At 38.8% G+C, this 27214-nt stretch overlaps 1 protein-coding gene across 1 annotated transcript; it reads left to right on the top strand.

The window, feature by feature from the left end:
- rnf216 (ring finger protein 216) lies at window positions 1-27214 on the top strand. Its single transcript, XM_056261641.1, has 17 exons — window positions 1-138; window positions 1272-1412; window positions 1499-1638; window positions 3242-3859; window positions 3950-4026; window positions 4121-4223; window positions 4352-4513; window positions 5317-5431; window positions 5506-5642; window positions 5783-5833; window positions 8103-8240; window positions 9107-9255; window positions 9603-9681; window positions 22227-22324; window positions 23977-24199; window positions 26371-26446; window positions 26530-27214. The coding sequence occupies exons 2-17, from the start codon at window positions 1346-1348 to the stop codon at window positions 26823-26825; spliced, it is 2529 nt and encodes an 842-aa protein (XP_056117616.1). The 5' UTR covers window positions 1-138; window positions 1272-1345; the 3' UTR covers window positions 26826-27214.

Here is a 27214-nt window from a genome sequence, read left to right as displayed (position 1 = left end):
GAGAACTACAACTCTCATGATCCTTCGCCTACAGCACGACGCGTCTGCGTCTGACGTCACACTCTGGCTTGTTTTGGCCGTTTGTTTCGATATCCGGCGATCAAACGCTTTCGATGTGCTGGAAATTGTGACTGAGAGGTACGTGCAATTCATGAAACAGTCTTCGTGTGTTGTAGTCTTATTAGAGCTTGTTTACCCTCGCCATTAAGTTGGGATGAAATACCCGGCTAATAATGAAAATCTGTCTTGTTTAAGTGATGTCAGCTGGCGCGGAGGGTTAACGCCAAACAGCTAGCTGAGCCTGGCTAGGGACTTTAGCGAGTACAGATTTGTTTGTTTCTTTTGTCCTGCTGTATATGTCACTTATTTAACAATGTCAACGTGTTTTAAAGAAAAAAGGAAAACGAGCGATCACATTTTTAACATTAGTGTTTCTCAGCTCTGCTATGCGAGATCAGCTAACGTTAGTCTGTTCTGGACAAGCTATTGGAATTAACAGGCTGTGTTTTAAAACCTTGTTGTAAGCTGACTACTTAGACAGCACTTTTGGGTGTCACTGGCGCGTTTCATTTGAAACATCATAGATAAACCAAACAGGAACACACTTAAATGTCTGTACACAGACACACTCCGTGACAGCACGCATTTAAATATATATAAACATTATTTCTCAAGGACATCAACTCTTCTAACTCTTTTACTTTCAACTGATTATATTGTACGTGAACTCAAGCTGAATAATGGTCATGAATATAATGTTGATGTGTGACTGTGAATCTGTCATTCTAGGCTACTTTAAAAATGTTTGGAAACTACATGAGATCTTATGTGCTCGCGCAGCCTCACAGATGTAGCCTATCCGATCTAGTGTATCTTTAAAGTCAGCATGAAATCCAAATGGACAGTTCTTGTTTTTATGGAATATTGCAGTATTTGTTAAAAAGGATTTATCCGTGCTATTTTTTTTAAGTCATGCGCCCTAATCTTCAATCAAAATTACTTCCCCCTCCCCCTTACAGCGACATCATTCCTCTGATGACTTGTTTACAGGCGCGAGGGTGGAGCAACCTGTCACTCATGAAACATCAATTTTTTCTTGTTTTTTGAAGCCATTTCACTCAAATATACGTCATAATAGCAAATAAAAGACTATCGCAACTGCTGTTTCATGCTTGCTGACTTGTTTAAGCAACTATGTCTGTGTTTAGATCAAAACTGATGAATGCACCATGTGAAGTAATTAATGTGGGATTATGCGTGTCTCATTTCAGGTTCCTGTGTGTGTGCATGGGTGTTTGTGTGAGAGAGAGAAGGTGGACGACTCAGGGAGTCTGTGTGTCTTATCATGGCTGACGGGTCCAGTGATGATGATGTCATCCACCTGGCTAGTTTCAACACCCATCGCAGTCGAGGTACTAACAATAAGGCTTCATTATAAGGAATAGTGGCATTCTGTATGTCCTGACCCCTTTTTTGTGTCATGCTTATTTTTTGTCAGCTAAGAAAGTTAGGACGAAGACGTCCTACATAACCATATCCTCATCATCGGATTCTGATGATGAACCTGTCAGATTCGTACCAAATGCCCCAGTTGTGGTCAAGGATGATGAAGAGGAGGAGGAATTGAGCATCTTAGAGGTAACTCTAGCTGCGTTCCAATTCACAGGATCCTTGTGTAGTATTAACTGCTCCCTACACACTTAGCACAGCATATCCGTTGAATTCATGAGTATGAAAATATAGCCCATTAGTGGTGGGAGTCAGCAGGGACCTGATGATATGATTTTTATATCAAATGGGTTATATGAAAAAATTGATAGTCATAGAACTGTGATTTATTGAAAAAGACATGAGTAAAGATTGCATCTGCATGTGGCTTTGATACTTTGCAAAGTTGTTTTCTTTTTTCTTTTTAGTTTTTTTTTTTTCTATAGAAATAAAGTTTTGTGCATCGGCCTGATTTTACAGCACTTGCTCTAAATGGTGATCAGTCATTCCTAAAAATATTCATGTAAAATATAGTAATGTCAAATGTTAAGGTGATCATCATAACCCTGAAGCAAAGCCAAAGGGGGTTATTTTGCAATATTGACTGTATGACTGTATGTTATCCTGCTTATTACATGGTTGGTTACATTCCAAATCAGTAAATAAATTATCAAATTATAAATTGCTTCTCATTTGTATGCTGCTTTGGATAAAAGTGTCTTTAAATAAATAAATAAATACATTTATTTAAATTGGAATTATTTGGTTATGTGAGGAGACAGAGACCACAGAGTGCTTTGAGCGACATAAAACTACCGTAGTAAAGCTATCATTATATAAAAATATTAAAATGCAGAATGTCACAGTCGACCAGTCAAGTGATTCAAAGAGCTGTCTAATAGGCTTGCCATGTATATAGACGATACTGGTATGCAATTTATACAGATTTGAAGATCGGAAACATTATTAATGTTTTTTCTATACTTTTTATACACAAGAAGCACATTCAACATGCCATGATAAGAAGCAATATAATGCCTGCTTTTCAGTGAAAAAGTTCTTTATCTGAAGCTACCACTTGATATTGAGAGTAAAATAAGGAAAAACAGCAACAGTGCAAATTTAGATTTTTCTACATAATTTTTTAGATTGCGCACAGTCCCATTCGTTTCTCTTGAGGACCCAAGTTGAGGACATATGGGCAGTTCCTTGATCCACTTAGGAACTTTGACGCTCCACTACAATTTTAATACATTTTTGCTAAAACTAATTCTCTAACTGTGCAAATTAATAATTTAATTTTCTTTACTTTTCAGATTCATCTAAATTTTTAGTTGCTTTTAAAAAAAAGTGTAGCATCAAACTGCCTATTATGTGTAGGCAAATATGTGAAGGTAATTAGACAGAAAAAAGCATAGTGCCCCCTAGTGTCAAACCAGCACTAATACCTGTATAACCGGTTTGAATGTGCATACTGTGCTGAATATGAAAATTTAAAATTCTATAATGACTCTTGGCAAGTCTACAGTCTAATGTTTTTTAAGTGTGCCTTAAATGTCCAAAAACTTTTTTTGGACCACTGCACTGTTTGTTTTTGTTTTGTTTTTGCCATAAAAAAGAAATGTAAAAGTAGCCTAAATGATCTTTCTGTTCAGTGCTTACATTTCTAGAAAATTGATGTGCAAGTACGGCAATATAATGTGCGGACTTAATTTCAAATATTAATCAAATATATTCTCTTTCCGTCTGGCAGCCACAGCCCTCACCTCAACGTGAGCTGATCCGACCTGCAGCCAAATGGAGTGCGAGCACCTTCCCAGGCCAGGCATCTGGGTCCAACAGACATCCTACCAGCGCACACGCTCCTCATCCTTCTGTAGTCGTCGCACATCCTACATTAGAAAACCAAGCCATAGGTGTCTTAACCACGGACCAGAATGCTGTACCCTCGACGTCTAGAGAAAATGCCTTGCACAGACCTTCATTGCCTGTTAAGGACTCACTGCCCATTCATAAGGACCCTTCAGCTAGTGCACCCTCAGCGAATCAGGCCAATTCTGTTTTTTCAGCTCCACCCCCCACTGTATCAGGTCAGTCAGACTTGCCCCGTGAAATTGAAGTGGTTGTTTGGCCGAGAACTGAAAGGCTCATAATAAGGCCGAGAACTGAAAGGCTCATAATAAGGCCTCGGACGCCACAGGACACTGTGCTTGTAGAGGTCAGACAAAATGAGCAGCCGGCAGCCCCCCTCTCTCCTGCACGTTTCCCCGGACCGGCTGACAACGAGAGGCCTGGGCCGTCAGCACCCAGAGAACCCCTCATACAGCAGGCCCCTGACCGGACGTCCCTCGATATCCTGGTGAAGGGGGTGGTGAGTCTTCTGATTAGCACCTCACGTTATAGTATGCGACTGTTCATGTCCTGCATTAAAGGTGGGGTTTGTTTTGACTCATATTTTCAGATGGACCTTTTCCCCGATGTGCAGGACGCATATGTAGCAGAACTGATAGAGAGAGGAGACCTGAAAGATTTAAATGTGTAAGCACATGCCTTTTATCTTCTCATTTCTTGCTCAGACGTACTTTGTTCACATGTGATGTTTGTGAGACATCGTTTGGCTTCTTTAACACAGAATATGCAATATGTTGTTGGAAAACCCTGATTATCCGAAGAAAGCAAACTCAGTTTTGACACAAAGCAGTGTTCTCCTCGAGACAAATGATTCTGAGACGCAGGTTTGCACTTTATTTTTTATCAGATATCCATATATATTTAGTCATAGATATATTGGGTGCTGCTATTATGAATTTATTACATTTAAAAAATGTGACTAATGTGGTATAACTTTTTCTCTGTCATACAGGAAAGTGAAAATTATTTTGATTATTTCAAACTAAAGACTGTTGGCCCAGAGGTTGTCATTCAAGCTGCAGACATGCTGATGGGTGACTTCAGAATGTTGAGCTGTCAGGATATCAAATGGGCCCTGAATTGCCTCAAAGGACACTATGCAATCACACGAAAGGTGCCCATTCATACCTACTAGAATGCTTCTACGAACTCTGTAATCTTCTTTATGTCAGGAAGTTGACATTCAACATCATTCAGTGTCAATAAGTATTGATGAAGCTTGCTGATGTCAGGTGTAGAGATTATACTCAACTTAATATTGTATATATTGAATAAGTCCAACTATTTTGTGGAAAGTTGTGGTCACACTCACATTTACTGTTGTTGCTTGGCAAAATTTTGTGAGTGAAATGAAATCCAGTATTTTCATGGTAATCTGCATGGTGAAGAATTTCTATCTAGAGCTAAGAAAATTACCCTGTGTGAATTTTGCATCCGATTCAAGTTTGGTGAACTTGACACAAATGCACAGTGCCAAATAATAGCAAGTCTCTTGGTTTGGCCGTGACCTCTGTGTGGGTGTAGGTTCATAAAATAGCTACAGAGCAAAACTGATGGATAAAGCGCTCATATTGGCACTGTCTACTCAGCCAGTTTTGTATAACACTATATAATGATCCATTAAAAAGGAGGCGGTTTGAAAAGCAGTTGTTTTGGGTTGGTTAATTTGCTAGTTGTCAGAATAGCTTTGGATGTTTATTTCATTGTCATTATTCCTGTATCTTTCATCGTATTTTGTAACATGAAGTCCTGCTTTCTTTCACCAGCGAAATGTCGTTTGCTAACACTATTTAACACTATTGTATTGGTCGTTAGCCACACTCTTAAAATATTTCCATCAGCCATTAAAAAACCCATATTGTTTTACCGGATTATTAGTCATTTGTATGGCATTAATCTCTGTGGTATCTCTTGAAGGCCTTATTCGAAGCCCTCAAGAAGTGGCAAGAAAACTCTACTGACCCCTCAGGGAAGAAGAAGAGAAGGAGAGAGCCAAATGAACGCATCTTCATAGACTTCAAGTTTGAGCAGGGTGACTACATAGATTTTTCTCCTTTACATGCCTTTCAAATGGATGAAATGCTCATTTTGTCTCATTCATTTCAGGTTCCTTTAAACTGGAAAGAAAGATGTACTTTTTGGAGAAGAATCGCAGATGGAGCCGCGGTAACGAGACAACACTGGAGCCGTCTCTTGTAAAAGAGCTGCAGTTCTATGAGCAGAAAGCCAAGGAAATGGCTGAGGTACTTCACACGGCACACTTCTTCAATTTCTTCTGATGGTTCCTCTTGAAACAACCTAATGAAGCAGGGTTGTGTGGAACTGAGCTGACAGGCTGTTAATTGTTCAAATAGTTACCAGGGCTTTTTTCCCCTGCTTTCAGCATGAAGATTTTCTTTTGGCTTTGCAAGTGAACGAGGAGCAGTATCAAAAGGTGGGTGTGAAGAACCAGTTGTTTACTCACTTTTTATGCTCTTGTAATGACGTCAAACCACATCATAAGAAACCAATTACAACTGAACGAGGCCACATTATGGCTTTTTACAAAATCTTGATTTTGTTTTTGGGCTCTACTAGAATAGGTTTTCATGCTTAAATGTTAAAAAAAACACAAATTTTAAATTGTTGCAGCACCTCTCGTCCCATTCTGTCAGTAACGATCTGTTTAGTTTCTGTCTCTATGAAGCTCCTTTTTCAGACAAGCGTAATGTGCTCTGATTGGTTGGCTGAACCAGTGTGTTGTGATTGGCCAACCACTTTGAGTGTGTTTTTAGAAATGTCAAGCCCCTTACCATAACCGCGAGTTTCAACGCACTTCTAACGCAACTTAACCAGGCCTTGCCCATTTTTTTGCATATGGGCTATGAGGGAGTTGTTAAATGAGGAATATTGTGACTTGTACATTCTAGGGGTGTAACTGTACTTGTATTCGTCCCGAACCGTCACGGTACGGTGATCGGTGCATACAGTGAGACGACAAATACTGTCCGTTACATGCAGCAACCCACACTCCAGTCCAGAAGGGGGCGTGCGTGGTAATGCAACACTGTTTGCTAACCACCACACCAGGAAAAAGAGCAGAAGAAGAACAGCGAATGAGGGTGAATTCCAAAATGCTTTTGCACCCTTGAAGGGCAATCCTGGAAGGGGATGTTTGTAGGGGCATTCCAAACGAAAGTGAACAACTGAATCCCTTCATGAAGGGCCCTTCCACAAGTCCATTAGTAAAGGGAACATGCGAAGATCACTTCATGGAAGTAATTTAATCGTTTATGGTCATGTGACCCAGGGTGGAGAATCCTCATCAATTTATAGATGTCAGGATAGTTGGAATTCACATATAAACAGAATAATTCAAGTTATTTTGTTTTGTTGTGATATATAGACACATTTTCGTCATTTATTTCATGTTTAGTTTTAAAAAAGTTTCATAAGAAATGTTTAATGCTTAACTTATAAAGTTAAGAGCAGATCTGGAACACACACACACACACACACACACACACACACACATATCAAGCATATCTTAAAAACTTAGAGAATGTTATGTACAAAACCAAAAGTAAAATAAACGTCATTCTGAACACATTCTCTTTTCTTTTTTCCCTCCTAAATTCCCAAGGCGACCATATCAACCCCACCCCCATCTCCCAAGGGTACATTCAGAGCATACATAAGTCTAAGAGCAGTATAGATCAAAAACCAAATACAATAAATAAAAAGAAGAACATGAGATGTAGATCTTAAAGACACTCCTTAATTTTTGAAATGACACCTGACCATGATGAAATAGTCCTCTGAGAAGCTCCATGTAATCTTGCCACTGAGAGCTCCATGCTCGCAATGTCCAAGAAAGAATGCATCCAGTGAGTCCACGCTAGAGAATGTGGGGGTTTCCAGCGCAAGGCAAGCATTTTCTCAGCGGCAGTAAGTCCACAAAAAAGTGACTTTTTCTGAGTTAAAGAGAGAGTATAAGAGGAGTCATCATTTAGAAGCAAGAGTAACCATATCTTAAAAACTTGAGATGAATAAATGAAGTATTATTTATATATCATAATAAGCTATTCCTGTTGTTGCTGTCTAGCTTTGTCGTGGTATTATTAGTTGCTAATTAGCATGCATATTACTAGGATATTGGCTGTTTATTAGTACTTATAAAGCACATATTAATACCTTATTCTGCATGACCTTATTCTACATCCCTAATCCTACCCAATACCTAAAATTAACAACCTTACTAACTAATAAGTAGTAATTAGAGGTTTATTGAGGCAAAAGTCTTAGTTAATAGTGAGATTTGGACCCTAAACTAAAATGTGACCATTTTTCCTATTTCCGAGCTTGCGTACTAAAACCATGACTTCTGTGTTATGTTACACCCCTAGTACGTTCCCGGTAGAAAACTCAAGACTACAATCGAGGCGTTTGAAGGAGTTCAGAAACAGTGCTATATAGAAAATAATTCCCTTTGGAGTGACTTTGTGCTTTGTTACTCTGCAGACCTTTTTCATACTCAAACAGCAACATTACATGTTTTTATTCATATGTTTGATTTTTTGGAAAATGTTGTATAAAACAGACAGTTCCAGTCCAGCTCTAAAATCAGATTAGAGTGACCTCGTTCAGACTGGTAATGTGTTTTAGATTATAATCCTGAAGTTTGTGATTTGAGAGCATGTGACACTTTTGACCTGTGCTCTCAGGACGGGCAGTTGATTGAATGTGGCTGCTGCTGTGGGGAGTTTGCCTTTGAGGAGATGACCCAGTGCACGGATGGCCATCTATTCTGCAAGGAATGCCTGGTAAAGTACGCCCAGGAGGCAGTGTTCGGCTCAGGACGGGTAAGTCATCTGTGGCTGGAGAGTTGAGAATAGACATTCAGTCTCTGAGGTTACCTTTGTTTCTTTTGAATTGTATTACTGGAAAAGGCATGTACGGTCACAACCATTATGATTTTGGTTTCACTTTGCCTTGTGATTTTTAGGTTCTTCCCAGTTTTTCTCCCATCTTTCTTTCATTTTCATTCTAAATAATCATAAACAAGGTCTAGCATCATTTTGTTTATTTTATGTCTAATGGAATTAATTTCAGTGTTTTTAGACACACTAGCATTTAAAAATTTGGGGTCAGTAAGATTTTTTTTTAATGTTATTGACTTACCAAGTCTCTTATGCTTACCAAGGAAGTTTTTATTTGATCAAAATACTGTAAAAATAAGGAATGAATCTTCAGCATCATCACTCCAGTTTTCAGTGTCACAGGATTTGTCAGAAATCATTCTAATAAGCTGATTTGCTGGTCAAGAAACATTTCTTATTATTATCAATGTTGAAAACCATCATGCTGCTTAATATTTTTGTGAAAACCGTAATACTATATATTTTTTTTCAGGATTTTTGATGAATAGGAAGTTCAAAAGAACAGCATTTATTTGAAGTAGAAATCTTTTGTAACGATATAAATGTCTTTACTTTCACTTTTGATCGACTTAAAGCCTTATTAAGTGTTGTTTTTAGCAATGATGCATCGATTCTAGTTGATCAAAAGTGAAAGAAAAAAACTCTTACTGACCCCTAACTTTTGAACGGTAAAGTATGTAGGTTCAGTGTATATAGGTTGCCACCACAAGCACTCACTGAACAGTTTACAGTTACAGTGTATTTTGGCTATGCATAAAGTAAAAATGGTTCTTCGTTTTTGTTTGTAGTCGGAGTTGAGCTGTATGGATGGAAACTGCACCTGTTCCTTCCCTACCAGTGAGCTGGAGAAAGTTTTACCTGAAAACATTCTGTGCAAATATTACGAGCGACAGGCTGAGGAGGCCATAGCAGCCACCTGTGCTGACGAACTGGTCAGGTGAGTTAAACACTTCACTTACTCTCATGTTGATCGAAAGCTGTATGACTTTTCTTTATTCGTGAAAGACAAAAGGAGATGTTTTGTAGAATGTCCAGGCTGCTCGTTTTCATACAAGGAAAGTGAATAGTAATTAGAGCTGTCAGGCTCCAAAAAGGACAGAAAAGTAATCCAGAGTATACAACTTGTGCTCTATATTTTGGGGGGGGGGGGAATTCGACAGCCGTGTGATACCTTTGATTGAGAAAAAGCATTTCAAAACAGAGACAAAATTATAAACTTAAGATTTAAATGATTTATTGTTTTAATTCCTAACAACATTATTTTGCTCACTTTTTGTTTTCAAGGTGTCCGTTTTGTAACTTCCCAGCACTTTTGGATAAAGGCATTTCTCTGTTCAGTTGCCCAAACCCTCGCTGCAGAAAGGTTAGTCTGTGTGCCTGGATACACAAGTGTTTGAGTGTTATGCATCTCTCTTTGCAGTGATCTCTTTATAAAAATATGGTCATGAGCTGGTTCAATTCTCTCTCCCTTCTTTCCACTTCTATTTCTGAGCCACCGAATGGTGGAATTAGTCAGGTCAGGGGAGGAACAGAGACAGGCATTCATCATGTCTGCTATAAATGTTCAGCACTTTGAACCCTAAACAGAACTCGACAAGGGTTGGGAATTTCAGCACAACTAGATGAATCAGTATTCCGGTATATCTCTGTCTCATGACGTTTCAGAAAACATAACCTTGAAAGAGTGGATAATGCCTTCAGGAAATGAATCACAAAATAACAACCTGTTGTGCGTTGATAACCAAGATTTCAGAAAACAGACTGGATATTATCAAGTGTTTGTTACAAGCAGTTCAGGACTAACTTCACTACATTTTTCAACAGTATTATAGTAGTTCAGCTTTGTATTTTGTGTATTCTTTGTAAACCAACAAATTGGTTTAATGGGAAAAGAACTGATTCTATAAAAATGATTCACTGATTCATGTTTCTTCATGATAGTGAACTATATGCTAAATTATGCTGTTTATCTCTGTTATTGGCTTGGTTATAGAGTGCTTTGTTCAAATTTCATGGAACATAAAATATGTCCAGGACAGGTCCCACCATGAAATTGTCAGGGTTGTTCCATTGTTCTAATTTTTATGAGATTAATATCAGTTTTAAAAAAAAATAATTGATTCTTTCCAGGCCTGGAAAGGGAATTAAAACGACTGAAAATCTAAACTTAAATCATGGAAAAGACATGCAAATTTGTAAAGTTTGGGGTCAGTAAGGTACTTGTACTAATAATTTTATGAATAAATTCATTTACTTTTCAATAAAATGTATTAAATTCATCAAAAGTGACATTACACTGCAGCACATGTGACACCGAAGACTGGAGTAATGATGCTAAAAATTCAGCTTTGGCATTACAGGAATACTATATTAAAATTATAATAATATTTCACCATATTACTGTATTTTTGATTTATAAATGCAGCCTTGGTGAGCATAAGAGACTTCCTTCAAAAACATAAAAATTTGAATGACCACAAACTTTTGAATGGTAGTGTACTAGATCATCTTAATTTCTTAAGTGCAGTTGCTTTAAGATGTACATCAAAAAGGCACCAAAGGTTTTGTTAGTAGCTTGTAGTTTGACAAGATTCACAGTAGCTTAACTAACACTGGTTACAAATACATCTGATGTTTTGTCTTTAGTCTTATCAGTGTTGGGCTGTGAGGAATGTATCAGGCAGTGCCAGGATACAGTCCGTCTGTGTGTTAGTGGTTTTCAGCTGCTAGGCAGAACATGTCAAGGACTCTGAACTCACAGATACTCTCTCAAAAGGCCTGAGAGGAAGAATTTGAGTACAACCTTCTCTGTCTGAAATGATCCATTCTTAATGGGCGGCTTCTTTAAGCGGCTCATCAGTAAATGGCCACTGTTATGATTGGCTAACGCAGGGGTAGGCAAGTTCGGTCCTAGAGAGCCGCTATCCTGCAGAGTTTGGCTCCAACACTGAAAAAAAACCTCTCCTGCCTATCCTGAAGACATTGATTAGCTTGTTCAGGTGTGTTTGATTAGGGTTGGAACTAAATTCTGCAGGACAGTGGCTCTCTAGGACCGAACTTGCCTACCCCTGGACTAACGTCATTGCATAGGAAACCGTATTAATGCCCGCTCGCTATTGCACGCGAGTAAGTGTTTTTAAAACACTATCCATATGAAACTCATTTACGGACAAGGCATTCTGAAATCATTTACTTACAGTTTGTGATGCAGCTGCTGTCAGATTCAATACAGTTGGCTGCTTTATCTTTCAACAAAAATTTCTTTGCAAACTCTCCATTACACTGTGCCTCATTTACAAAACAATGTTCCGAACAAACATTTAATCATTCAACGTGATCCGGGACGCCGTTAAAATAATCCACTTGTTTCCAATACTGGAATCCTTCTTAAGTCTGTATAGAGATGCAAACAAGCTGTTTAAACTGGATGCGTCAAAGCAAACGTTAATTCACTCTTCCATTTGTCCTGTTGTCGACTGACTCGAGCACGTGGAGGATGTCAGAAACTGAACACGCATCTGTATACTGTATCCAGTGTAGACAGCATCAGTGATTATAATGGGTTCTATTTGCTTTTGATGCGACGAGACGCTCGCATCCAGTGTAGGCAAATGTCAGCCAATGGGCCAGTATGGTGCGATGATGTGTAACTATTTGTCAATGTCTTTGATCTGGAGGTAGGCATGTGCAAATCTATCTATGTCACAGATCCTGCAATATCCTACAAAATAAATGCTTTGTTTTTAATGAGTACATTCAATTCAAAGCGCTTTTCACAATACATATGGTTTCAAAGCAGCTTTACAGAAATGTACTTTCAGAAATGTACATAGAAAAATACAGTTAGTTAATCATGCATTAATTTAGGGCATAACATATCGCCGGCGTTGAGTCGTCTCTTCACAGGCGCCGAGTCATCTCTTCACAGGCGTTTAGTCATCTCATCGCCAGTGTTGGGGCATCTGAAGTCTCCGTGAGAGGCTGGATACAAACTGGAACTTGCATCCCGAGATAACAGCAGAAAAGCAGATGGGAAATAATTAGCGTAGCTGCTGTTCATAATATTAATGCATTCGATCTGATTCAACAGTGATATAAAATGTAAGCATTATGTGAATTCTTGGCTAAAGAGATGCGACTTTAATCTAGTTTTAAACTGGGACAGCGAGTCTGAGCCTCGAACAATATCAGGAAGGCTATTCCAGAGTTTAGGAGCTAAATGTGAGAATGCCCTCCCTCCTTTAGGGGACTTATATATATCCTAGGAATAACCAGAAGCCTCGAATTTAGTGATCTTAAAGAACGCGATAGATTGTAGGGCGATAGAAGGTCCATTAAATACACAGGAGCTAAACCATTTAGGGCTTTATAGGTCAGTAGTAATACTTTGTAAGCTATAAAACTTGCTGGATGTTTTAATGGTACAAAGACCTCTTATATGTCAAAAGATCAAAGCAAATTTGATTTCTCATGTCATGACCCCTTTTAGTCACCATAAAATCAAAAATCTTGCTGCTTTTTTCACATTGCGACACACATTGTAACTCAACAGCAAGGAGCGCTAACTAGTCTGGGACTGTAGGGTGGAAAACCTCAAATACTGCATTGTCTCTCGCCTTCCCCAACACTCTCTGTCTGCAGCTTTATCTTGAAATCCTTGAGCACGCTCCTATCAGTGCATGGACAGCGCTCCCGTAGGCGATTGAAAACAGGTAATCACTGTTAATCTATTAGGGAAGCAAGCACAGGGAAAGAAAGAGGCACACAGATTCCAGTAACACTCCTCACATGAATAACAACAAAAACAAAATGTTACTACACTCTTGGACGTAACGATAGACATATGATAAAGTAGGGTTTTAGGCACAATAACCTGAAACATGCATTGAGATCAATGTTACAACATTGACCGTCTTAGTAAAAGGTATGATGATGGTAGAAGTTTCCCTTGAAAAGACTTAAATAGCCCACCATCAGGTATATGCAACATGGTGGTACTTTTGTGTTTCCTGTAGTATACCAGTTGTCCTCTTGGTGGCGCTCTTGTTCTATAATGGCAGTAGAGTTTTGTTGTTGCACACATCTGCTGCTTATTACACGCTCAACCCCGCCTCACTTCTGCAGCAGCTCACAGCAGGACGCGAGGGGGGGCAGGGGAAGCCACTCGAACGCCCATGACTTTGGCCTTCCTCTCGGTACCACTGATTGATTAAGTGTGCTTAGGACCTCCTACCTCCCATACATCTTCCTCCTGGTGGAGTCACAGGACTGGAGGGGGAAATTGTGACCCACTTTCACTTCCTCTTTCTGGCTCTCAGCGTGGCATTCCTATCGAGATGGAGAACTGGGCTCTCTTGCACAGCAGTCCTTGACTTGGCCAGCATCATGAGAACTTTTACAAAGTCATGCTTCTCTGGAACAAATTTGTTGGAGAGATAGTCTCTATAAAATGACACCTGCCTGATGGTGTATTATAGTGTTATATTACAGTGAGCATATAGGCAGTGTTGTGGCTTAGTGGTTAAACATCTGGGTTTTGGTACCTGAAATGATGTAGGTTTCAGAGGGTTGATCTATGAACCATCACCTTCGAATGCAAGCTAGTCTCTTGATCAAACTGTCAGAAAAACCTTAAGACACTGCACTTAATAGAGCACAGTGCTGAATGTCTTAAGGCTGGTTCACACGGGACGATTTTAAAATTGTCGGCCGATTTTACAAGCCTGAGAGACCCCACACACAGCGATAAAAAATCACGGGTCTAACAGTTTTGGTCGTACAGTGTGTGGTGCGCAGCCACACGGCAAAATCAACACATCACGCACGAACCGATTTGACTCCCGAGCATTCCCAGGCCAGACGGAAAATCTCGCAAAATCCCTCAAAATCAAACGTGACTTCAGAGTAGCCTAAACAATCATGGCGGACGAAGAGGATGTTGAGTAGTTTGTAGTTTGTTTTTAACCGAAAAAAAACGTTATCAAAAGAAAAGTGCGGGATGCACAGGATACCATTGTGTTTAAACTTTATTTTTCAAAATGGATAATTTCTTGAATTTTCTAAAAAACGACATTTAGCCTACTTGTATTTTTAAAGTCAATTTTTGGGGAGGAAAAAGCTCAGTATAATATAAGCAATAAAATACTTCACATATAAAAAATTAATATAGGGTAGCCTAAAACAAAAACATTTAAAAAACTGTAAAACGTTAAGTTATATAAAAATAAAACATTAATAAATTATTTTTTGATAAACATTACTGTCTTAAGTGAACTCATGTATAGTTATAAATGCAAATAATAATTGTCATTATTATTAGCCTACATTTTGGCTAGAAGACGCTTTTATCCAAAAAAGGAACAAAGCAATTCGTCAGTCATAATACTGGTTAGACAATAATAATACAGGGCTAAGATTATTACAAATGACGCATAGGTTTGTGCGAGTGTGGAGCGCGCTCTGCATGACCAGAGGCGCGCGGGCGCGAACACTTGCGTTTTTCTATCAACAGTGGAAACAACTTAAAATACTCTATCATTTCTGGTCATACAGAAAATAAAAAATACATCAGTCGCAACTACTTGTATTTGTGTAAACTCACAATAACAAGAAAACGTTGTGCTTTTGTAAAATAAAATAAAACAATCAGGCGCGCTTTCGTGGTCTCCGTAACTGGATTGCGTCTCAAAAATGAACTGAAGCAAAACATAGCCTACCTATATATGTAGGCTAAAGCTTGAAATGTCAATTTTTAAACTAATAAATTCGAATCGAAAGCAAATGCAGTCTGATTATGTAATCCATATGAATTTCTCATCTAAAGGCGCATCCGCTTTACAGCGGAGATGGAGATATTTCCAGCAGATTTAAAAAATACTAGGCTAGTTTATTAATAAACAATTAAAATGCCTCGTTACTTTTTCAGACACATTTATTATTATTAGCCTATAAATCATCTGTAGCCTAAATCAGCTCTCGTATGGTTCCAGAGACACGGGTCTTCACCACTGCGGGGAAAATATAATTTCCGCGTTTGGCCTAAGAAAACCAGTCAAATCTAAATTTTTTCCATATTAATTTGTGAATATTTTAAATGTTTAATTTAGGGACAAAAAGTCATAAACAAAAATCTGAAAATACGTCAATATTTATTATTTTGCGCAGCATTTGGAGTATAGCCTATGCATTTCAAATTAAAATTTTGGTGTTCAACTTTACGTTATTTTTCAATTACGGGTTAAAAAAGGAAAAACGAATGGACGCAAAAGTACACGGACCAATGGGTAATTTTAAAGCTTGTTCATGATTTCAATGTGTTTAAACGAGAAAACAAGCCCAAAAACAATGGGCGTTTTTTTGTGCATTCTCGCGGTTTTTGACGAGGCTTTGGGCTGGAAAACCTTGCTGGCATCTGGGTAGACCACAACACGAGGAGAAATCGGGCCAAAAAAATCCAACATGTTGGATATCCCCGATTTGAGATCGGAGCGGTCCCGACGTCCTTCCGAGCAGACGAGAGCAGTCTTAACACACCACACACGACAGGAATATCTGATCAGATTATTTTACGATAATCGGAGCATCCTTAAGATTGTCGGAAGGGGTGAATCGGGGCTAAAATCGGCCTAATTATCCTGCCGCGTGAACCAGGCTTTAGACCACTAGGTAAAATGTATATAAATAGTGTTCAAAATTTGCGTATATAATTATAAATCTATAATTAGAAATTACCTATCTTAAATATTATTTTTGCATAATAAATTTGGGTGAATAATGTGTTTTCTCTTCAGAATTACATGTGGCAGCAGATTACATTTCTGAAGAAATAGAAACTTCTGATGGTAAATTTTACACTGGAGAAAAGTCATTGCCGTCAACTAAAAAAAAACCCATCTCTTACATCACTGAGGCTCAGACTCTCATTCTTAAGGTGCGGCTTCATTAGCAAAACTTCAACAAAAGATTTAAGCGCAAAAGTAGTGTAGCGATGTATAAAGGCATATGAAATATGATGCTCAGCTCACATAGAAGTCACTTTCAAACCAAGCAGCTTTCTGTTGGTCAATGCGGCGAATTCACATGACCAACTTGAACCCGCAAAATCTGCATGGGGAAATCTTTCACCCTTGCATGAAATTCACACTTGGATTTCTATTGAAATGACTGGATTTCACCTGTGAAAATATGGTGAGCACTGTAAATGAGACCACAGCTTTAGATGTTCAACTTAAGTGTTTATATTACAGTTATTTTTGCCATTTTAAAAAGCCCTATTGATGCACCTGTACTCTGAATATCGAGGGTCTTCCCGTGACGGCTATGTGCCTGCTCTAATCATTGTGTAGGGAGAAGTTTGCGGCTGTCTAACCCACATATGTCCATGGTAGGATCAGTCGGATGTGAAAAACTCTGGAATCCCAGTGCCCCATTAATGACTTCAGTATTCGCGTTTCAGCACACAAGTTTTTCCCTCCTGTCATTTTCACTTCTGTCCCACTTCTGTCCCATTTGTTTGTGATGTGGTGAGGAGACGTCCTCTCCTCTGCCCCCTCTCTTTCGTCTCTTTTCCCTTGAAAGTTGTATAACTGACACACTTTTCCCTCTCCGCTACCTCTGTGGCTCCACCCTTCGTAGTGAATCCAGGACACTCATTGGCAAGACCCAGATCCTTCAAATTTGAAATGTGGTACAGTTTATATTTGACCCAGATTTTACTACTTCTTTTTTTTTCTTAGGTTTGCATATTTTAAAAAAGTGCATTTTTCTCACTATGATTGGTTAGTTGTGGCTTTCACATGCTGATCTGCCAACTTTCCCTTCTCTCTGGCTCAATAGACTGGCTTTTGCTTGCACTTCCATGTATCCATGTTCTCAGTTTTGCTTTGATAGATTGTAGCAGCTGCAGCAGGTTTTCTATAATTCATGATTTTGCACAAGAGTTCAAGAGTTTTAGTAAATATTATTAAATATTTTTACTGTAACTTTCATATAATCCAACATGTTCAAAAGTTTGAGATTGGTAAAATGTGTTAATATCTTAAGTCTGTTATGCTCACCAAGACAGCATTAATTAATTGATAAAAAAGAAAAAAAAATTGGGGAAACCATGATACATTTTTTTTCAGGATTTTTTTATGAAAAGTTCAAAAGAACAGCATTTATTTGAAGTAGCAATATGTCTTGGCTCTCACTTTTGAGCAATTGAATGAGTCCTTTCTGAACACAAGTATTAATTTCTTTTTTTTTGTAAGTTGTTTAATCTTACTTTCCCAAACTTTTGAACGGTAGCGTATATAGTATATATTCTGCTCTGGGTTTCATTCCATCCAACAGATCCAGTTCAGACATGCTGCATACTAGTTAAGCTGTGTAGTCTATCTGTGTTTGTTCAGCCCTGCCTCATTGTACTTATCATGAGCCAAACCCTCAAATTATGAGCGTTTCATTAAAAACACTTTTGTGTTCTCGTTTTATGATATGTAGCCGTGGCTTAGGGATGGTTGTGTGTGTTAGCACACGCTGTGGGTGTGCCGCTGTGTCCCTAAGGCTCATCCAGGCCCGTGTTCTCCAGAACAAGCAGCCCCCCAATCAGATGCTCAGCAAATCTCCTCTTCTGCCTTATAAGGCCTGCTGCTGCTGCACGCCTGTTCAGGAGAGAAGCACTGAGCTTATTCACAGAGTGCCTCAACAGATCTGTAACTAGCTTATGCTGTTTTACTTTGGAGAACTAGCCGCGCATGCACTGGAATAGGTCTTGTTAACTGCATGATTATGACAAAAAATCGAAATGTTATTTATTTGCTTTGATGTTGCCATTTAAGATGATTAGAATTTACAATAAAATGCTTTTATTCTATATAATACATTTTTACATGTAATGATTGATGTTCCCATCTCATTATAAACACTAAATACATAATTTCATGTGACAAGTTGTGTCCCGAAATTGGCAAACTCAATGTCCTGCAGCCAGCTGCGACAAGCCCCTTAAAGGGATATTTTGTTAACACCATTTTATTTTTCTAAAATAAAACATACATGTACACTACAGTACCACCTTTAAAGGTAGGGTAGGCAATTTCGGAGAGGTTAGCAATAACAAGCTAGCTTTGAAAGCATTAGATCCCACCCTCCCTTCAGAACATCTCCAAAGCTACGTCGTCTTCAAAACATGAATGCTCACAGCAGAGTCTGCAAAGCGCCACGAGACGAGAGACGGCGTTATATTACCTCATGTCTCAAAGCACATGACAATAATAACGAACGTAAACCACTTAAAGAGCTCGGACTACCTGACTGCCGTAGATTAATTTCGTCATTGATAGTGTTGACATAGAAACGCATAAATCTGAATCTGAGGACGTGAACATCTCCGGGTAGAACGTCAAGGGTTGCCTTCTTGTAATTATGGTTATGACATGGTGTGTACGCAGCATGAGCTGCTAAACTGTAAAAGGCGGCTGCTATTTGTTTGTGGCGCTCAGTGATTATTTGTCTACAACTCTGCATTACGGAGCGCGCTGATAACGTGTGATGTCCGCGCAAGCAGAAAATACCAAAAATACCATCTTTTGTGTTCTGCAGAAGAAAGTAAGGGATTTGTTGAACTCTGTGCAGATGTTGTTACTGATAGGCCTATAGTCTGATTTAGATGGTTCTGATTGCTCAATGCATTCATATGCATAACTGACATATTTGTGATTTGTTACAATACTCAGCCACAGCAAAGAAAGGAAATAATATTTTGATGCCTTGTCAAGTAGACCTAAATAAAAAGGGCTTGTGGCTTCTCATCTGAGGGGATGTGGCTGTGATATGAAAGCTGAGTCCACCAGATGAATGGACTGTTTACACAAATATGTTCAGCCAAGATAAAACTAGCGTGACTACCTAGAACTGGTTTCGGGTTATGAGGTTTCAGCATAAATGAGAGGTATACACTCAGCGATTAACAGGAAATGGAGGGTTATGCGTTTTGGTGAATCAGATTTATGTTACAAGAATGTGCGGCATGACCACAATTGTCACCCTAGGCTTGTTTTTCTGAGATAAAGACTTGCCGTTAAAGCCGGTTTCCTCTTGTCGCAGATGCTGTTTTTCCAGTTTGTTGTGGTACTTTGATCGCTGTGCTAGATGTCACCCATCTGTCTTTATTACACAAAATAGACCCTTATACGGGCGCAGGCGAAAGCTACATGCATCCTGTGTGGGTAAAAGGTTCCTGTGGTTCATCTGCAACAGTATTATAGTGATAAATTCCATCTTCTAAGTCACATTTTTTCTGCTCATTAGATATATCACCTTGTGCAGCGCTCAGTGTTGATTCATGGCACACACTAGCCAGCCTGCCTGATGTCTTTTTCTGCGAGAACTTACTTTTTTGTTCATTTCTGTAGAAATTTTTGATAAAAAGGGTTGGACGACAGCTTATAAATCATGAAAGAATAATATTAATGGGGCTTTAAATGTCTTTGGCTGCTCATAAATTCCATAAATTACACACTTGCTTTGAAGGAATCTGCAGCATTTGCCAACAGAGATAATAGCCGTTGCATAACTGTGTGAATCTGAAGCTGACTCCACCCTGTGTCTGAGAGTGTGCGCCCTGCTGATCAGGAAGTGTCAGCCTGGCCTTGCAAGGTATACTTTGTACCCAGGAAACGCTGTTTAAAGTGATGTCAGTGTGATGTCACTGCTGTATTTTTAGTCGCATATATAAACGAAGGCTCCAGTGTGTGTTCGCACCTCTGACTGCGAGAGTCACCTCAAGAGTTGCAGTCACTTCCTGTTAACTTCTTTTCTGTGTGTGTACATGCAATTCAGTGACAATCACATGAATCGATAGTTAAAGATAATTTAGGAGATTTAAAATATGATGCCTCTAACTTTTGTAAAAGTAAAACTTTAAGAATTACAGATTTTCTTTTTTAAATTAAGGAAATGGTCACATTAACTGATGAATGAATCTTAATCTCCAAATTGCAGTTTTTATTGAAGGGCCAGTTACAGTTAAAAACATAATTGTGGTCTCACATAGCCGTTTGTTATCAAGTCAGAATTAATTAGAATAATAAAAAATCATGGTTTAAAATGTGTTGTAAAGTTTTTAGAAAATAATCCGAATCAGAATGAGCTTTATTCGCCAACCTAAGGAGTTTCACACAAGGAATTTAATCAAATCTTGTTGGCGTCTAGAAACCCAATGCCGCTAAAGCCACAAGTCTAACCATGTTCTATTTCAAATTTGAGAATGATATCTCAAACTCTGCGTTTTCTAAAATAATCTGTTAAATGTTGTTGACCCTCCCATGCTGTGCTGTTGTGCTCCACTAGGGGGCAGTACAATACTGTAGTACTGTAGGTCACATGTCTTCATGGGTCACACTTCATGGCTACTGTCTGGCCTGATGTCTGCATCGGTCACCATTTCCACTGTAGTTTCTGATACAGCTTTTTCACAACAATACATATACAATATACTGTTGAATGATGATTTTCTATTTATTTTTTTACATCATGCAGCCTGAGGCTAGAGTAGATTTCATTACGGTATTTCTGAGGAAGCCACTTTGCTAGTGTAGCTCCTCATATAGATATATTTCCCACTTAAGATGACGCCCGGGGGACAGGAGCAATTGTTCTGAAGTTGTCATTTATCATCTGTCACTGTCATTAATATTCAGCTTTACCTTTAATTATTTATGCTAATGGCATTTGTTACCAGGCAACACTGGGTTATTATGGGATTAGAGTTGGCTCTCTGTGGATAGTGGCCACATGTGCCTCTTCTCCATCAGTGGATGTCTTTCTCTGGTTGGTTTACAGACTGAGGAGGAAGGGGCTGGATCCAGTAAAGCAGCTGCACTAAACTTCAGCTAGTATTTATTTATCTTAAAAAGGCATGCAACTCGGCTATTTTGGAATTTTTATACTTTGCTGCAGTCCATACTGGGTTGTCAAATGTGATGGACCATAGCAATTTTCAGATGTGTCCACTCACTGCCTGCTAATGTTTTGTAATAGCCATGTCTGTGCCTGTGAAATGCGTAGGCGTTTACATGGTCTTCACGCTCTGAATGTTTATGTGCTGCATGTTGCACTCAGATGTCCTTTCCAGTCAGCTGAAAGGCAAAGCATTGTGGGCAGGCATGGCTAAAGTGGAACAGATGAAAATGTTGTTCCTAGGCAACCGGATAGCCGACGAATGAATCACATCCAAAGTGGAGGGCAGGCATCTGTGCACCCTCAGTCTGCGGTAGCTGCTTTCTGTCAAGTTAACAACGAAAACAGCTCTGATTGAAAGTTTAGATTACTTTATTTTATTTAACAATTCTATGGTTTTTAAATGTGCACCGTCATATTCTAGGCCCAGGATACTCCTTTATTTGTATTGTTTGCTAAGGCAAGCTATTGCACATAATTACGATTAGGGATGTGTATAAACCCCTAACCTTAAGTGTTACACCTATAAATGTGACTAACCCTGTTTACTGTTTATTCTGTTGAGATGTGGGTTTCTAAGCCATCAGACCTACCATTTTCATCTGGTGTGCAGTCAAAATGGCCGAAAATCCCATAGACTTGCATTGAAAGAGCAATGTGTGTCATATCAAGGGACCCAAATGTCAAAGGCCCTGTTTACACCTGGTATTAAGATGCATTTTGGTCAGAAGGGTCATACCCACAATACTAGCAGATTATGCAGGACTAGGAAGCAATATGCACCTCTGAAACAATGCAGGGAACACCGGCTCCTTCCGTATGCACAAACAGAGGTGACCGAGCAACAGAAACTTTGCCCTTTTTTCCACACTGGATGAATGAAGTGTAGTCCAGGTGTTTCTCGTTCCACTCTGCATTTCAATTGTGATCAATAACACGGATGCTTGTTTGTGTTCCCTTCCTCAGGAGAGTTGCAGGAAGTGCCATGTGGTGTGGAAGGAGCATGCAGGGAAGACCTGCGAGCAGGTGATGGAGAGGGACGAGATCCGGCTACGGGTGGCCTTGTAAGTGCCCGACTGAAAACTCTTAGCATAGAGCAAGCTTGTTAATAATGCATCCATGCACTATTGAGGGCACTCGGTTGTGTAGTGAACCACCTGGGAGATCATTAGCATTTGCCTGATGCTGAGTCAGCAGTTGTTTCCCCAGGCCTTTCTCATGGCACACTAAAACACTCGCTGTATTTGACGGATTCCCCTGAGTGTTATGTTTGCAAATACACATCATCCAGAGCTGCCCCTGTGCACCGCAGGCATTCATGAGGAAGTGTACTGGAGCGCGAGTGTCTGTGTAAACTGAGGCAGCCTATCACTGTTGGTCAGTCTCTAAACTGGACAGGATGTGATCGCCTGCTTTCCTTCCTGTCATTGGATGGGTCATACACATCACACATGGATCAAACAAAGACTGTGTATCCTGTTTACCCCAACCCTTTTCTTTTGCCTACATTTATAGAGGCAGATAAAAAAAAAAACCTAACTGAGAGAATGAATTACATGTGGTATCACAATGGCCGATTGTGTTTTCACATCGAAATGATACAGTGAGATAATCTATTATTGGTAAGCTTCAATACCATGCTTGCTGTCTATATATAGCTAGTGAACAGCAGCTTTCTACTTAGCAGCATCCCTAACTGAAATGAAACACATTAAGCTCATTTGTAATGCTCCTCATAGGCAACAATACAAACTAAACTATTTTGTGGTTCACATGAATAGCTCTATGTTAGCATGTTGCTAAGCTAATGATGCTTTACAAAATACATTAATTTTCCACCATTTATGAGACCACGCTTTCCCCACCGTTGTTGTTGTTTTTGTTTTTTTAATCTGGTGGGGAAAGAATTAAGAGTAAATTTTCAATGTAACACTTTTTTTTTATTTTGAATGGAAAAACTAGTACATTTATATTATCTTTCTTAGTAATGCTTTACAATAAGGTTCCATTCGTTAACATTAGTAAACTACATTAGTTAACATGTACTAACAATGAAAAATACTTTTAAAACATTGTTAGTTTAAAAGTAAATTGTTCGCACAATATAATAAATCCCTCGTTTTAAGTAAATCATGTGCACAATATAATAATTATTATATTGTGCGCATGATTTACTTGCGCACAAGGGAAACAAGGGAACGAATAAGTAAAACAAGGCCAAGATTTACTAAATCGTAAATGAGTCATTCGTGGGAACGATTTGTTTCATTTGTGGCCACGTTATAAAAAAAATTCCCGCATGTTATGTGCAGGGCTCTGTAATTAGTATTATTAATCTTAGTTAATGTTAATTTTAACATTTACTTGTACATTATTAAAATCAAAAGTTATTTTCTATATATTATTATTACATTATTTAATAAACCTGAGCTAACATGAACTAACAATAAGCAGTTGTACTTAACAAACATAAAAAAAATACTGCAACAAATGTATTGCTCATTGTTAATGTTAGTTAATCTGTTAACTAACTTTAACTAATGGGAGCTTATTGTTAAGTGTTTTGATAAATATATATATATTTTTTACACTGAGCTTATAGCACTCCATTCTGATTTAGAATTTAAAGCAACATTGTGTTGGTATGCAGCTCACTAGGTTTTGAAACAGAGCTAGCATATAAACCTGAACACAAATGTCATTTGTTTTATGGCAGTGAGGAAAAGATGACCGCTGCCCGTGTCAGGAAGTGCCACAAGTGTACCACAGGTCTGGTGAAGTCAGAGGGCTGCAACCGAATGTCGTGTCGCTGCGGCGCCTTCATGTGCTACCTCTGCCGAGACCCTATTAACGGCTACAACCACTTCTGCCAGCACGCTCGCTCGCCCGGTGCCCCCTGCCGACACTGCAAGAAGTGCTCGCTGTGGACCGACCCCACGGTAAATCTCACACTTTACACTTCAGCATCCACTTCTTTTCCTTTCATGAGATCACCCTTGTAAAACAGCAAACACCTTTACTTTCTATACATCTGTTCGTTTTACAACAGGTTTAACATCCTCCTGTAAACTATCTTCAAGCCCTTTGTTCACAACCAAGAGGGTATTTGCACTTGGGTAAATACTCCTGTTACACAAAGTACTTCCTGCTCCTCCTTTTTGAGCCTTATTTTGGAATGTTTCGATTGTAGGTGTTCATTTTGTAATTCAAATCATTTATTTTACTTTTTTAATTATGACTTCTATAGACAAAATCTTTAAATAGACATTACAATACGTTTACATTTTAATTGCATTATTTTTTAAATAATGCCCTAAATGTTGTGATGCATTGAAAGTGTATTCATTGTAAGAGTAATTTGGTCTTCGGTTAAACACCAGGTGATAAATGGTGTAATGGCTTTGTGTCAGCTTTGTATAGAGGACTTTTTAGAGTTTAACATATGAGAGGTACGTCAGTGAAACATGTTTGTTCTCATGTATGTTGATGGATTGGTAACGGCAGTATTCATGCATTAACATCATCAAGCATTTGCCTCATTGCTTCTGCATCTTTATCACTCAGTACTATGATGGCTATAGCACAAATTGCTCATTCATTATTGACAACACACTGAGAATTTTCCCATTAATTAATCATAAAAAGTTGTTATAGTACATTCATAGTAAATTGGTAAATGGCACAAATGTTATACAATAGTTTAAGACATCCTCCTATCGCCTACATTTTGCTCAAAATGATTTGTAAAATGTATTCTTAAAAAAAGTTATCTAGTAGAATGTCCAGACACATTTTCCACCCTTGCTTTCAAAAATGTTTCCTGCTTTGTGTACGCCACATTAACAGTATCTAACCCGATTAATCAACGACTTAAAAAAAAACATCATGCATTTAGAACTTTTTTTTTATCAGTTGTTAACTTTTTAACTGTGGAGTTTAAAGTGATAGTTCACCCAAAAATGACAATTCTGTCATTTACTCATCCTCATGCTGTTTCAAACCTGTATGAGGTTCTTTCTTCCGTTGAACACAAAAGAAGATATTTTAAAGAACCAGACAAGTTACAAACATTCTTTAAATTATTCAACAGAAGAAATAAACTCATACAGGTTTGGAACAACTTAAGGGTGAGTAAATTATGACAATATTTTAATTTTTGGGTGAACTTTAAATATAATTTAGCCAAAAACAAAAATAAGAATAGAAATATATATATATATTGTATATTATATTATATATTTGGGCTTTTAATTAGGGACAAAGGGGGATCGCCATAAAGGAAAGGGGTGCGCTGGATTTATAACACGACAAAATGAGAGTATCTTTGGAATATGGAATAATGATCATTTTGTCTCGATTACCTTTTTCTAAATAATCGTTGGAATCCAAAATCGAGCAATCGCTCAGGTCTACTGCACACCATAAAAGGAGGATGAGAAGCTTCATAAGTTCAGACTTTGTGCATAATATACATGATAAGTTTGAATGTAGGGCAACTTAAATTGGATTGGAGAGCTAGTTTTTGTACTTGGTGCGTGTTGTTACCATCAAATTCTGCTAGTTTTCCATGGGAACAATAAAGTCAGGGTTCGGAATGACGTAAGGATGAGTAGATGGCAATGGAATGGTCATTTTTATCAATTGTATTATTGTCATCGCTAAGCAGTGAGAATAATTGAGAAATGCTTTTCCGGTTGATCCAGAAGTTTCACTAATTATCCGATTAAGGCATTTGAATCCTGTTTTTGTGTGAAGAGCGCAGTCAGGGTGCCGTCCTGCTGACAGCCCGGGGGCTGCAATTACCCCTCCATTCAGAGCCGTGCCTAATCACCTGGCACCGTACACCAGGCTAACTGGTGAACTTGAGCTGTTTTGTGTTTGACCGATGAAGTGGACTCCTCCCAAGTTCATCCGATTTTTTTCTCCTATTTTTGCCAAGGTCTGACGTGGACGTTGGCATGAGATTGTTTCTGGCGGGGTTCGCTGGTCTTTTCGCATGATTGAACAATAACCGGAGAGCCTGATTACTGTGCCTTTTTTTCTTTTTGGTTTTCTCTACTTTTGTATCTCTTCTGCCCCACTCATTTTCTGTGTCTTTTTCAATCCACAGCAAGACGATGAGCGAATCATTCAGGAGATTCAAAAAGAAGGTGAAGCGGAGTTAAATAAGAAGACCAATCAGTCAGGTCAGTGTTCCTCAACTGGATAACTTTAGTCAACCACCTAAACCCAAATCCTGACAAATGATATTCTGTAACCTCTCTCACAGAAAACACAGGGAAGCGAGTGGGTCCTCCCCCCGAGGCCATCCCAGCGAAGCGCCCTCGGGTCACAGTGCAGGTCCCCAACGCAGCTCCTCAGGCCGTGCGCGCCCCTCTGCTCATCCCCCAGGTCATGCTGCCCGGGCCACAGCAGCATCTTTTCCTTCAGCCCATTCCAGCCCCCTACGTGCCCCCGTTGCCCAACCTCCCTCCAGTAAATTACAACCCGCGTAACCTGAACTTTGACTTCAATATGCCTATGCACTATGGACCACCGCATCGCTTCTTTCAAAGACCTCTTTGAGGACACCATGGTACAGAGAGCCACATTCAAACTACTAAAAAAAAAATTTCCAAGATTCTGTCTTAACCGTTAGCCCTCGCTGTTTTTTTCTACGTATTTTGTAACCAGAACCAAACTGATTTTTCTGGAGAGTTATAAGGACGCCTGTTGGCTTCTTTGTTGAAAGTCATTTTTTTGAACAACATACTGAGTGAATAATATCAACGCCTGTTAGTTTTCAGTTGAATAAAACAAAGTACTTGATTGAAATTTAAACATTGTTTGTTTGCAAAATCAGTCAATATGAGCCGCTTTCTGAAATTACAAATACATTTTGGGTTTGGCTGCAATTTCCACCATGAGGTCATCAGCAGAATTTAATGCATTCAACAAACCAGTTTAATATTTTA

This window comes from Rhinichthys klamathensis, unplaced genomic scaffold (genome assembly GCF_029890125.1).
Source record: "Rhinichthys klamathensis goyatoka isolate OS25496 unplaced genomic scaffold, OSU_Roscu_1.1 h1tg000184l_1, whole genome shotgun sequence".
NCBI classification, from domain to species: Eukaryota; Metazoa; Chordata; class Actinopteri; order Cypriniformes; family Leuciscidae; genus Rhinichthys; species Rhinichthys klamathensis.
Note: the sequence above shows the minus strand (reverse complement) of the source record. Positions and strands in the feature narration are given on the sequence as shown.